The 13,094-nt window shown below is 55.6% G+C and overlaps 1 protein-coding gene across 7 annotated transcripts in view; it reads left to right on the top strand.

The window, feature by feature from the left end:
- Positions 1 to 11,949, top strand: part of DMTN (dematin actin binding protein) — a 38,244-nt gene extending 26,295 nt beyond the window's left edge. For 3 of the 7 annotated variants that reach the window (XM_039525102.1, XM_039525101.1, XM_039525103.1), the window contains exons 4-17: positions 511 to 585; positions 1,076 to 1,231; positions 1,467 to 1,511; positions 2,521 to 2,629; positions 3,050 to 3,106; positions 3,225 to 3,377; positions 3,754 to 3,863; positions 4,124 to 4,229; positions 4,610 to 4,674; positions 5,415 to 5,463; positions 6,668 to 6,675; positions 7,298 to 7,357; positions 7,640 to 7,720; positions 9,109 to 11,948. In XM_039525102.1, coding sequence (XP_039381036.1) covers positions 511 to 585; positions 1,076 to 1,231; positions 1,467 to 1,511; positions 2,521 to 2,629; positions 3,050 to 3,106; positions 3,225 to 3,377; positions 3,754 to 3,863; positions 4,124 to 4,229; positions 4,610 to 4,674; positions 5,415 to 5,463; positions 6,668 to 6,675; positions 7,298 to 7,357; positions 7,640 to 7,720; positions 9,109 to 9,222 — 1,188 coding nt within the window. In that variant the 3' untranslated portion in view covers positions 9,223 to 11,948. Of the gene's footprint in view, positions 1 to 510; positions 586 to 1,075; positions 1,232 to 1,466; positions 1,512 to 2,520; positions 2,630 to 3,049; positions 3,107 to 3,224; positions 3,378 to 3,753; positions 3,864 to 4,123; positions 4,230 to 4,609; positions 4,675 to 5,414; positions 5,464 to 6,667; positions 6,676 to 7,297; positions 7,358 to 7,639; positions 7,721 to 9,108 lie in introns of all 7 variants that reach the window. The other 4 variants (XM_039525097.1, XM_039525098.1, XM_039525099.1 and 1 more) reach the window with 3 other exon arrangements.
- The last annotated feature ends 1,145 nt before the right edge of the window (positions 11,950 to 13,094 follow it).

The following is a 13,094-nucleotide window of genomic DNA, read 5'->3' as shown; positions in this document are numbered from 1 at the left end:
AGGATCAAGGCCCTCCTCTCTGGGAGTCAGTTCCACTCATCTCCAGCCCTTCATACAGGTGCAGCGATGGGAACACACACACACACACAGGTACACAAGCACACTTGCACATGCATGCACACACACAGTTGCACGTGCATACATACATGCGTGCAGACACATACACACACAAAATCTGGGTGCAGGTGCGCCCGCACACACACTATTCTCAGCATCATGAACTTCCCCCTCCAAAGCCATATCTAGCTAAATGGTGCTAAACTGACATATCCAAAAGGCACACCCATATAATATCCATCTAGGCAGGGAGGGGCTGTTGGGTTTGGTACTGTAATTCCCACCTGCAAGGGAGTGAGGCTCATCAGATGACTGCTTCCCTTGGCATTGCTGCCTCTCTGTGTGCCTCTCGGGGGGGCTTAGCTGCGTTTTCTCTTGCCTTGCCCTGTCGGCTGCATTGATGAAGCCAGCGGAAGAGAAGGAAACTCACAGAGGTCTCTCCCTCCTTTCCAGCAAACTTTAACCTCCCCTGGGAGTGTCTGTTCCTCCCGCGGGTCCAGCGTCCCAGGATCGCCCTCCAGCATTGTGGTGAGTGCTGTTCATGTCATATCTCCCTTTTGGGGGGTCTCGAAAGCACCCAAACTCCGTGTGGGCAGCGTAATATAGCGATCAGAGCAAAGTAATGGGAGTCAGGACTCCTGGGTCCTGTTCCTGGCTCTGGGAGAGGTGTACCGTTTGGTGTTTAGAGCAAGGGAACTCAGGACTCCTGGGTTCTCTTCCTCACTCTGGGGAGGAGTCTGGTCTAGTGCTTAAAGTAAGAGAATGGGAGTCAGGTGTCCTGGATTCTAATCCAGGCTCTGACCTGCTGTGTGACTTTGGGCAAGTCCCTTCCCCTTTTCTGTGCCTGTGTTTCTCCATCTCTAAAAATGAGGAGAACAATCCCTTCCCAATTCCCAGATGGGCTGGGAGGCCTCAGTTCCATGTGGGAAAGAGTCGTGCACCCTGACCTGCACTAGGAGAAGCTCAGACACCTGCTTGAGGCTTTTCTGGTTGAGAAGGAGCTTTTCCTCCTTCGCAGGCCAGAATGGACAATGAGGTTCTGGGCTACAAGGACCTGGCGGCCATTCCCAAGGACAAGGCAATCCTGGACATCGAGCGCCCTGACTTAATGATCTATGAGCCCCATTTCACCTACTCCCTCATGGAGCACGTGGAGTTGCCAAGGAGCCGAGAGGTGAGGGTGTCTTGGGTGGGGCATGGTCCTCTGTGTTTGTTCCTTCTCTGACAACCCCCCATCAATGGCTGAGCTAGTGTAAGCTCTGTGGGCAGCTCCCATCCGGCTAAGGGGAGATGCTTGCACCTTGCTGGGCTGCAAGACAGGGATGTACCAGAAATCTTTACTGTGTATCCCAGTGGTTGCAGGGTGAGTCAAGTAAATGGCATCTATCTCTCTGTGCTTCCTCCCACAGCGGTCCCTGTCCCCCAAATCCATCTCTCCTCCTCCTTCTCCAGAAGTGAGTACTGCCACACCTTGCCTCCTGCTTAGTTCTCCGCAGGCGTCTCTTGCTCACAGGCAACAGAAACCCACAGAGCCTGAGGTCCGACCAGTCTCCCCCACAATGTGCCCTGTATTTTAACAATTGTGCTTTCACTCCTATTACGAGCACTAGGGAGACTGGGGGTGGGGTTCTAGGGGGTCTACACTGCATTGAAACCTGAGGCTATGTGACCCGGGTTTCCAGCCCCAGCCATGCTAACACATCCATACTGCACTGGGCAGACCTTCTGACTTGGGTCTGCTGCTTGAGCTGCGTCCACACTGCTCAATGACAGGACTAGGACTGGGACTCGGGCTCGGATCCACCCCCCTAGTAGGGTCCCAGGAGTGCAGACAATTTGTGTGCAGATGGAAGGGGGCTTGGGCTCAAACCTGGGCTTAGTGGCTGGTGTAGACATACCCCGGGAGAGCCTCTGCAGGGGGAAGGTATTACTGGGACAGGTGTCAGGATTGGTGCCTGACGCTGCCTGGCTGACAGATCAATGGATGAGTGGATCCATCTTTTCCACTGGCTCATCAAATGGCTCCTCCACTGTCCACATGCCGTGGCTGTGTCTTGAGCATCCGCACTACTGGCTGAGGTGAGATCAGCTAGCCCAGGAGCTCAGCGGAGTCAGAATCCAGGGGCTTAGGTTGCACTTGGACCCTGATTGAACAAGAGAGTTTTAGAGGCTGGATTAAACTAACCAGCCCTGTGAAAGATGAGGGAGATGGACAGCTGGACTTCCAGTATGCCTTGGGGCCAGCTTCACCATGTCTCACCATTCCAAGCAGTGTCAGCCTTTCCTGAGAGATTCGGGAGAGTTTTCCCTCCCAAGGGGTGGGACTGAACTTTGAGATGCAGTCTGGGCTTGGCAGTTAGGTCTCTGTCTGAGCAGGCAGCATGGGCCACTGTCAGACACAGGCGCATGGGGCGCTGATCTGTCCCAGGGCAGCAGCTGCTCTGACACTGGCTCTGTTCACAGGTCATCCGGGACTGGATGGAAAACAAGTCCCTAGGAAGTGCCTCCCAGGCAGCTAGTCGCCGGACCAGCAGCACAGCCCGGAGCGGAGTGCACCACTTCCACCGACCTGGTACGGCCCACATGCTGTCTGGGGCTCTCCAGGGCTCCCCACATGGGTGCGAGGGGAGTAGGACCCCAACTTCAGGGCCACACACCACACTGAAACCCTAACCAGAGACCCAAGACCAGACCCTGCTCCCTGCACCCCCACCCTCCCTGCTGGAGCCAGCACCTGAACCCAACTGGGGGACTGGGACCCACTTGTCCTTCCTCCAGGACCCCACCAGCATGGAGCAGGGTGAGCGCTGTTCCGTATACCCACAGAGCAGGGACAGCAGGAGGGTGAGCCTCCCCCACCAGTGGGCCCCCACCTCCTCTAGGAGTGAGACGGAAGCTCAGCTGTGCCAGTGGCGGTGGTGGGGCTGGCTCACTGGGTTGCCTGCTCCTTCAGCGGCATTTCTCACCCTCCTGTTCCCCTCCCCTCCTCCAGAGACCAACACCATGGAGCTGAACATATACAAGAAGCCGCCGATCTACAAGCAGAGAGGTGAGTGCGGCTGCTTCCCCACCCCGGCCTTTGGGTGCTAGGTTGGGACATTTGGGGGAGCGAGCGCAAGGAGATGGGGAAGCCAGATCTCAATTTTCTGTCCCTCTGTCTATTACAGAGCCCTCGACGGGAGCCCCACAGAGCAAGCACATGATAGAAGACCAGATCATTGAGTGCTCCAAGTTCCCAGCAGCCCAGGCCCCGGACCCCAACCAGCCAGCCAAGATCGAGACAGATTATTGGCCCTGCCCTCCCTCCCTGGCAGTTGTAGGTAGGTGATGGCAGGGTGTTTTACCTGCAGCTGGGCGACTCCTGTCAGCTCCCCCCCCCACACACAAGCTGAGCGGGGTCAGTACTGAGATGGGAAACCACCAAGGAAAGCTGAAGTGTTGCTTCTGAGTTAGCATCGACACCCCATTATGGTGACTGAGGGGGCTGGGCAGATGGGACATACAGCCAGGGCCCTGACCGCTTGTGGTCATGAAAGATCCCCTGGCACGTTTTGCTAGCCCTGGTGCTGGAGTGATTCATTCTGCCTCCCTGAATTTCCCCAGCGGGGAAAGGATCCAGCCGCCCTCTATCTCCCTGCCCCCTTGATTCGGAGTCTTGCTTTTCCCTTTACCCTGACGCTCTCTTTGGGTCCCCAGAGAAGGAGTGGAGGCAGCGGATGGCCTCCAAGAAAGGCATGGAAGAAGAGGAGGATCTCACGGAGGAAATGACTAACCTCCATGAGCTACAGAAACAGGAGCTGAGTAAGGTAGGATGACCTTGGAGGTGCGAGGGCTCCAGGAGTGCTGAGTCCTGGACCAGGCTGGGGCTGGAGGGGGCTCCAGCTTGGAGGATGCTGGGATTTGATGGGGGCTGCTCCCTGGAGGATGCCGGGGCTGGAGAGGGTTCTGTGCCCTGGTGGATACTGGGGATGGGGTATGGGAGCTGTGCTCTGGAGCATGCTGGCGCTGGAGGGGGCTGTGTCCCAGCACCGAGTCCTACCTGACCCTGAGTGCTCCTTCTCCTTAGGTCACCTCAAACCTCGGGAAGCTGATCCTGAAGGAGGAGATGGAGAAATCTCTCCCCATCCGGAGGAAAACCCGCTCGCTCCCAGACCGAACGCCCTTCCACACCTGTGCGTGGGGCCAGGCAGTGACCCAGACATGCCCTCCTCTCCTCTTCCCCATCTCTGATGCTGAGATCCTCCCCCCAGGCTTTTCCTGGCATCCACGGGAGCAGCATCCATTTTAAGTAGATACCCTGACAAGTGACATTGTTTTGGTATCGTTCCAGGTGTTGGTTTTATTTAAATATGGTTAATGGCTGGGACTGGAGTAGCCGAGAACTCCCCCCAGCCAGCTCTCCTGGCCTGCTCCATGCAGCACCCCTTGCTGGGAGAGGCCGGGGCAGGAGCCATGGGGCGCTCCCCCCGGACCATCCCCTGCACTGCTTTGTATGAGGATTGCTGCAGGAACAGTCAGCCCAGAGGTGACACTGGCTCTTGCTCTTTTTCAGCTCTGCACCCGGGGAATTCCAGATCCTCCACCCTTCCTGCCTATGAGAGAAGTACCCTCACCAGGGTAAGTGCAGTTCCCCACTTCACCCTCCCCTTGCCTGTTGTGTCCTTGGGAGTTTGGTGTTTTCCACATATTGTTCTTATCCGTTCAGATGGCGTTCAGGTCCAAATGGTGCCAAACTGAACCACTCCACCTGGGCTAGGATCCAGCTGACGGTGTCTGAGAATAGCTGTGGCTGTTGATAATGCACTGGGCTGGGCTGTGTACCCCTGGGGTAATGTCCTGGGCTGGGACAGTCAGGAAGAGGGGTTACCCAGAACGGAGAACCAAAGCAAATCAGCCAGTGAGAGCAGCTGGCTCACCGCCCTGCTGGTGAGGGGACCCAGGGCCTTATGCCTTTGGGCCACTGGTTCAAATCTGGCCCGTGTCAGCAATGATTGAGAGTCATTACCACTTTGTGGCTGTTCGGAGTGTGAAATGAGTTTGTTGGGTCTCAGTCCAGCCCCAGTGGGACAGATCTCCTTGGCACCAAAACCACTCCGACTCCACTCTTCTCCCTGGAGGTGTCCTCTAGGGCAAGGTGGAGGGCAATGCAGGGGGAATCTTGCTGAGTTGCCCCCTGGGATGCAGCTACTCTGTGGGTACAGAGGGCCCCTTGTTCTTGGGGCTGTCAGTCTGGCCCTTCTCACCAGCTTCCAGCTGCTTCTTGCATCAGTCCAGGAGGCAGTTTCTATCCAAGCTCCCTGCCCCACTCAGAGGCACTGCTGCCCTGGTAGCTGATGCTATCCGATTTCCTTTTGCAGCTGCAGTCAGCGGAGTTCAGCCCAGCCGGCAGCGAGAAGGGGAGCCCAGGTAAGAGGAGCACATGGCACAAGGGACAGGCGCAGGGAAGATGTGGGTCTGGTCTGGTCTGGTCTGGTCACTCGACCCAGAAAGGCCATTCAGTGTCGTCAGCATCAAACTCTTGCTCAGCTTAGCTGGGCCTGTTGGCCTGATGGGGGCACTGTGTAACACGCCCCATGGGCCAGACCCACAGCTGGCGTGAATCAGTGCAGCACCCCAGCATCGATGGAGACACACGGGTTTACACTAGCTAAGGGATTCCGGCTCATCCCTGCCCCCATCCCACTGCTGATGAGCTCTGTGCCCAGTGCCCTCTCTTCATCTCTCGCCCAGCCCCACAGGATGCTGACAATAGCTGCCCCCACTTATTATCCTTGGGAGGGACGGTGGATTTGGTCTGAGTGGCCTCACGGCATCGGGGAGGGCTGGAGACAGAGTCCTGCCCCTCCAGGGCACCAGTTTAAATTAGGCCCGGGATGGTAGCATGCAGGAGCCAGTATCTGACAGCTGTCGGGAGGCCCTTAGTGAGTTGCCGGGTCTCCGTCCACTTCCCAGCTGCAGTGTCTACCTGGCAGCTCCAGCAGAGAGGCCAAGGACTGGCTGGCTGGTGGGAACACCTTCCCCCCTCGCCCCTAGACATCGGGGCACGACGCAGTAGCTGGGCAGGGTGTGGGGGAAGCCTGCCCAGCCGCTGCCATGCTGTGCCTGTTTGGAGGGCTTTGTTCCCTCGCTTGTCCCACACTAGCTTCATGCAGGGTGCACTGCAGACCAGATGTGACCCCTGCGCTGCCGGGGTGGGGTGTTACTCACGTCATTGGGCATCAATGCTCAGCCATGGCAGCGAGGGCTTTGCAGCCAGGCCCTGAGTGGCCGTTGTCCATTATCTTTTGATATTGGGAATTCCAAAGCTTTGTGCAGCCCACAAAGGGTGAAACTGATACCTCTCCGCTCCGTGTAGACAGAAAAAGCAGGCAAAATCCTCAGCTGGTGTAAGCTCCATTGCATCGGTGGGCCAGATTCCCAGCTGGTGTAAAACCCACAATACTTCCATTGACCTCCTGCCGATTTCCACCGGATGAGGATCCGGCCCCTTGTTCTAAATGAATTGGGACATGCAGCCCCTGCACCCACAGCTGGAGAGTCGGGGGGAGTGGGTCCTAGAGGGACGGCTGGAGCTGGGGTTCTCTAAGCCCCTTTTCTTTGTGTTTTGCAGGCCTGCAGGTAAGCGGTCGCCCTGCCGCTGGAGGGAAGACACTGGGAGTGGTGATGTATCTTGGGAGAGGCGGGGGAAGTGCCCCTCCCTTCCATTGCATGCTCAGCCTCTCCCAACCTCGCGTGGCTGGCACCCAGCTGCCAGACAGATAGAGCTCAGTGAGGCAGGGCTGGTGCTGAGACTCAGACGGGACCACTGGAAAGGACAGGGACTGGAGCAGGGCAGCAGGGAAGAGAGTGGGGTGGCAGCACCAGAGAAGGAGAGAAGGGCAGGCTGAGGAGACAGAGAAACCCAAAAAGGCAGGATAGGGAGGGATAGTGGGAAAGGGTGTGGGAAAGAGAGTGGGAGAGAGGTGTGGGAAAAGAGAGACAGGGATTTAGGAGCTTGGATGGGGGCAGAGAGACAGTAGAGACACAGGGGTTTAGGAGCTCCAGGTGGGGAAGAGAGAGACAGCAGAGATGTGGGGCTTTAGGAGATTGAGTGGGGGCAGAGTGCCACTCTCTCCAGTGCCTAGGCTGAAGCCCATCACCCTGCTGTTTGTTCAGGTTCTTTGGGGGAGGTGGTGGGGATTTGGGTGTGGGAAGCCCTGTATGCCTGCCCAAGACTGACTGGGAGTTTTGCTGTCTGCAGAATGGCCAGCGGGGGAGGATGGACAGAGGGAACTCCCTGCCCAGCATGCTGGAGCAGAAGGTAAGAGCCGTGGCTGAGGGCTCTGCAGGCCCGGGTCCAGGATGCAGGGTGTCCCAGCCATAGGCTGGGATGCTCACACATTCGCCTTGTTACATGCTGCCGGCTGGCTGGCTGGGGGGTGTGGAGTAGCAGACATGCCCTACTGCAGGCTTTCTGTGGGTGGTGGAACATGCCTCATTGCAGGCTGAGCTGGGGGTGCGGGGTGGGGATGGGATGCAATGGGGACAGGGACAGGCATTTTAATGAACCCCGTTGTTTAACTGTGTTGTCCCTGGCTCTCAGATTTACCCCTATGAGGTGCTGATGGTGACGAACTGGGGTCGTGTGAAACTGCCTCCGGGAGTGGACAGAACAAGGCTAGAGGTACGGAGTGGGGATGGGGCATCTCGCTGGCCCCTGCAGTGTCTGGGCCCAGGGGAGGGAGAGGGGCCAAGGAAACAACTGCTGACAGATCCCAGGGCGGGGTGGGGGGTGGTTCAGGGTAAAACAGCTGGAGAAATACATAAAGGAGAAGGGGAGAGGGAAGAGAGGGTTAATGCTTTATGAGCCCTGGACTTGGAGCACCACCTACTGCCACCCCATCCCCGAGCTGCCCTCCCCTGCTGCCCCTCTCCTGCGCTCCCACAAACAGCCCTGGGTATTTCATTCTCTTGTACCAATGCTAAAAGTGGAAGCTAATTCGATTAAAAAAGGAGGGAGCCAGGCTCTTGCCCCATGGCTACATGGGGTGGCACCGGCCACAGGGCCCCAGGCACAGCAGACTCCATGGCCAGCACCTAGAGTGGGCACATGCAGTGTGAGGTCAGGGACTCAGCCAGCAGGGAGTGGGCAGCGTCTGCTGGAGCCCGGAGGGAAGCTCTGGCATTCAGGCCTGTTCTCCACACCATGTGGCAGTGGGTTAGCTGAAGGCATGATGTTAAACCGAGGCGACTCTGGGCCTGTCTGTGCTGCAATCAGAGGCGTGACTGCAGCAGGCATAGATCTCCCTGAGCTAGCTTTGATCTAGGTACCAACAGTAGTGAATCTGTGGCAGCACGGGCTGTACAAGCCCACGTGGGGCAAGATAAACTGCTGTAACCAGTTTAAAGGCAATATAAGAGAGTCTACACTGGGGGTTGCATTGGTTTAATTAAATCATTCTTAAACTGATTTATGTTAAACTGATGCAACTTCTGTGTGTAGATATGTCTAGTGTGAGGGTTTGTATTAGGACTGGATGGGAAACTGATTTTCCATCTTGGGGGACGAAAACAAAACATTAGAAATTTCTTGAGAAATGAAATTCCAGTTTTTTGTTTTTGTTTTGCGTTGATCAAAATGTTTTGTTTCAATAAAATGGTTTCATTCTGATTTTGATTTTTTAAAATATTATATAAAATAAACAATATTTGAAATGAAAAGTTGTTTCAAAATGGAAAATTGAATCCCCCCCTGCAAAATGCAGTAGTACACGCACACGTGTGCTCACATGTGCACACTGATCTGGCACAGAGACATATACACACAAACTGACCTCACACATGCGCATACACAGTGATCTGGCATTTACACACAGGCACTGATCTGGTGCACGCACATGCACACACACACACACAGATTTTGTGTGTACACACACATACACACACACACACACATTGATCTGGCACACACACATGCACGCACACCGACACACACACACTCTGATCTGGCACATGCACACAAACACAAACAGAGTGACTGGTGCATAACACCCACTGTTTCTCTCTCTCCAGAGGCACCTGTCCCCAGAAGATTTCCTGCGTGTCTTCAAGATGTCCCTGGAGGAGTTCAGCAAGCTGGCCCTGTGGAAGCGGAATGAGCTGAAGAAGAAAGCTTTCCTGTTCTGAGCCGAGTGCCCGGCCTGAGCCAACCCTAGCCGTGATCTCAGTTAGTGTCAAACACAATCTCGCATCACAGCTGCTTTAGGGCTACTGAGCCAGTTTTAACACCTGCCTCCCCTCCCCGAAGCCCCTCAGGCACGTTGATCCCTCATTCCCAGTTTTGCCTCTCACTGAGGGATATCAGAGAGCCTCTCCCTGCCCAAACCTTCCCCCTCACACGCCCAGCTGGTGGGCTACTCACTCTGGGTCAAACCTCTTTTAATGGAGCCAGGGGAGGGAGAGTTGAACAAGTGGAGGGAGGAGCAAGCAAACCCTAGTCAGCCAAGGTCCCTGGGCTGGATGATGTGTAGGGGCTTCTCGGGGACAGGGCATCAGTGTCCCTCTTTGCCTTCACCTGTTGCCTGTTGGGGTCACGGCTGGTTCAGCCAGGATGGGAGCCATAGCTACTGGAGAGGGCTCTGGCAGGGGCCCTGGCTCAGCTTGGGGAGTGGACAGGACAGGGACACACCGTAATGCTCGGTTGCTGGACGCATGTTGGTTTAGGTGTAAGGGAAGTTAGGGCTGCTTCTACCTTGCTGCTGGGCCCTGACTGACTCTTGGGGCCAGCCTCCCTCCCTGTCAACACTGGGCAGGGCGCATGTATACCTCTGAATAGCTGTAACCCTGACACAGGCCATGGGGGATGCCGGGTGTCGCCATGGCTGCGTTTCTGAGTGTCCCGTCAGCAATGGGGTTGTCATTTGCCTAGAATAGGCTCCAAAGAGCCATGATCTTCATTAGCAGCCACTCCCCATGGACCCACCCACAGTCGGGGCCCCATCCTCGTAATCAAATACCCTTCAGTGGAGCTGGGAGGGGGCACAAGAACCTCTTGTTGGAGAGAACTGGAAAATCAGAACCAACCCTTCTGAGGTCATCTCTGTCTCGCTCTTGCTCACTCCTGGCCTCCCCCTCCTCTCCCCACTCCCACCATCCCTCCCCGTAAATTCAGTCTCTAGGTGGACATGACCGAGCACCTCCCAAGTTCTCAACCCAATGGCCCAGGCTCTCAAACCACACACCTTCCCGCTAAGGCTACAGCCCCACTCCCCACCCCTTGAAGCTGCCTCTGGGGGAGGGGTGCTCTTAGCTCAATTGTTTCAGGCCTTAGTAGTTGATGATTTTGCTCCTGCCCCTTTGTGGATCCTCGGTCGAAGCCCAGCGGCCACCCTGCCAAGCCCAAGGCCTTTCCCCAGGTTTAACAGAGGAGTTTGCCTGAGCAGTGAGAGACTCAGGGCTTGAGGCTGGAGCCTAGAGGCAGCCCATCATGTTCTCTCCAGCCTGGCATGCAATCTCTGGCAGCCATCCCACTCTGTCCCCCTCAGGCCTCCCAGCTAGGATTTCCCCCTCCCTGTGTACCTCGTGGGGTGCAATAACCCTCTGCTGTGAAAACCACACCATCAGTACACTGCCACAAACTGCAGGCTGTCCCCTGGTGACACGCCAGGTGAGGTCCGACTCTGGCTTCCCAGCCGCAGTGTGTAACCAACCAGGGCTCAGACAAGCCAGCTCCCTCTATGCCCAAGGATGGAATTTCATCAGGTAGTGACAATATTTTAGAGCCGGTGCGGGTGAGGGGATGCCTGTGTCAATGCTAGGTGAAGGAGCAGAGAGGATGCCAAGGCAGGGGGCTCTGTGCAGCTGCCTCAGTAGCTAGGAAGCCAGGCCCTGTGCAGTGACCAGCAGAGACTGATGTGGTGCCGATCCCTTGTGGACCCTGGCCTCATCGCCAGGCCCTGGAGTTTGGAAATAATCACCCAAGATTGCTCTGCATCCTGCACACAACCCCGCCCAAGCCCCGTTCCCCGCATGCTTCAGAGCCGCCTGCAAAGAGCAGTGTGTCCTGGAAAGGGCAGGAAACGTACCAGTATCCTGGGGGGGGGGGGTTGTTCCACGCCATGCTTCTTGTTTGCCAGAGGGTGAGCTCGGCTTCCAGCACAGCTGCACTCCCCACCTCAGAGCCACCTCTGAGATCTCTCAACCAAGCAAAGAGTAAACAGCCGGGAGACTCTCCCTTCCAGACAGGGCATTGATCAAAGGGGATTTAATGAGCCTATGTTTGGATCAGCTGGCCTGTCTCGGGCAGGAGCGTTCTAGAGGGGTGAGCCACGCTTTTCTCTGAAACGTCAGGTGTTGGCAGGATATTGGCCTGACAGCCTGCTCCTGCACATGTACGTCTGTGGGAGCTCCCTATGTGGGGCACATGCAGGACAGTCTAGTGGTCGGATCACCCATCCCATCTGGGCTACAGCACCTTACATGCCTCCAGGAACAAACCCAAGGAGCTAACAATTTCCTTTGCTTTGGGGGTCATTTTAAAAGTCAAAATAACCAGCGGTCGAATAGGGGAACTGCCCCCCCATTAGCCAAACGATTTCCTGGTCTGCTGCTCCGTTCAGTCCTCATCCTGGGTCCTTTTTCTACTGTGCACCACATCTGCTCTGCAGCGCTGGCCTGAGACCCAACCCCCTGCGCTTTCCCTTTCCAACCACTGCCCCACCACTACACTCTGTTGGGATGTAAAGAATGTAATTTATTGGGAAATCCCTGGCCCATACTTGCCTTTCACTGCTACTTATACGACATATCTATAAATATATATATATAAATATGGATTTTTTTCTGATTTGAATACAGTGATTCCCCTTTCTCTGTTTATTTTTTGCTGGTGTCAGAGATTCCACGTGAGAGTGATTTTTTGCTTATAATTAAAGGTGAAATGGCTTTATTCAACACCCGCCTCTGCTGATTTTTATTCCTGTTCGCTTTAGAGTGGTGTTAAATAGCATTTTGCACCTTCCAGACAAGGACTGCAAAGCGGTTCACAGGCCTTAAGAAATTCAGCCTCACCCACACAGGAGGGGATCTTTGTAATTCAATGTTACAGGTTGGGAAAGCGAGGTCCGAAGAGGAGGGACTTGCCCAAGATAATGCAGTGCGTCAGAGTCAGGAATTACACCCAGGAGTCTGAGCTGCTCATTTTCTCTGTTCTGGCTACTAAACTTTATTTAGCACCAAGAGCTAGGAGTAAAACCGCAGGAGTCCCTGATTCCTAATCTACTGCTCTAAGCACTAGGAAACACTTCCTTTTAGGCCACTGAGCCCCTAGGCTTGAGAGCCAGAACTGCAGTCCAAGCCATAACTGCTATTTTTAGCATGCTAGCTCAAGCCCCACTAATCTACCTGGGCTGGAAGGCTGGCTCTCAGCTGCAGTGTAGATGCACCAGAAGTGTCCAGTTATTAATATTGATCCCTTGCCCTTCTCAGTGTTTCCCCATCTGGATGCACTTCCCAGCTGTTGGTGAGTTAAGTCTCACAACCTGCTCCACCCACCCACCCACACGCAGGGTATGTCTGCACTGCACAAAACCCATGGCAGATACTCTCAGAGCCCGGGGTCAACTGAACTGACTCAACCTGGTGGGGCTCACACTATATGACTATGGGGTTAAAAGGAGCCATGTAGATGGTCCTGCTCAAGCTGTGAAACCCGGTGGGGGTCCCTGTGAGTACCACCATTTCCATGTCACAGGCACAGCCCAGGGAAGCAACTTGCCCAAGATCACAGAGCAAGTCAACAGCGGAGCCAGAAAAATGAACCCAGGCGCCCTGCCTCCCATTCCTTTTGGACCCGGTTTTCCCAGGCCCATGCTAACCCACTCTGCATGCCACAGCCCTTCTGACTCGGGACTGGGGCGTGAGCTGCGTCCACACTGCAAAATAGCAGGGCTGGCACACGAGTCACAGTGGGACTCTGGCTCCTAGGACCCAGGTCTTGAGTGCTTATGTGTTGGTGGGGGGCTTGGACCCAAACCTGAGCCCGAGCCTGCAGCCGGACG

The sequence above is a fragment of the Mauremys reevesii genome, linkage group 2, assembly GCF_016161935.1.
Source record: "Mauremys reevesii isolate NIE-2019 linkage group 2, ASM1616193v1, whole genome shotgun sequence".
NCBI classification, from domain to species: Eukaryota; Metazoa; Chordata; order Testudines; family Geoemydidae; genus Mauremys; species Mauremys reevesii.
The sequence above is the reverse complement of the archived record's forward strand: the minus strand, read 5'-3'. Positions and strand labels throughout refer to the sequence as shown.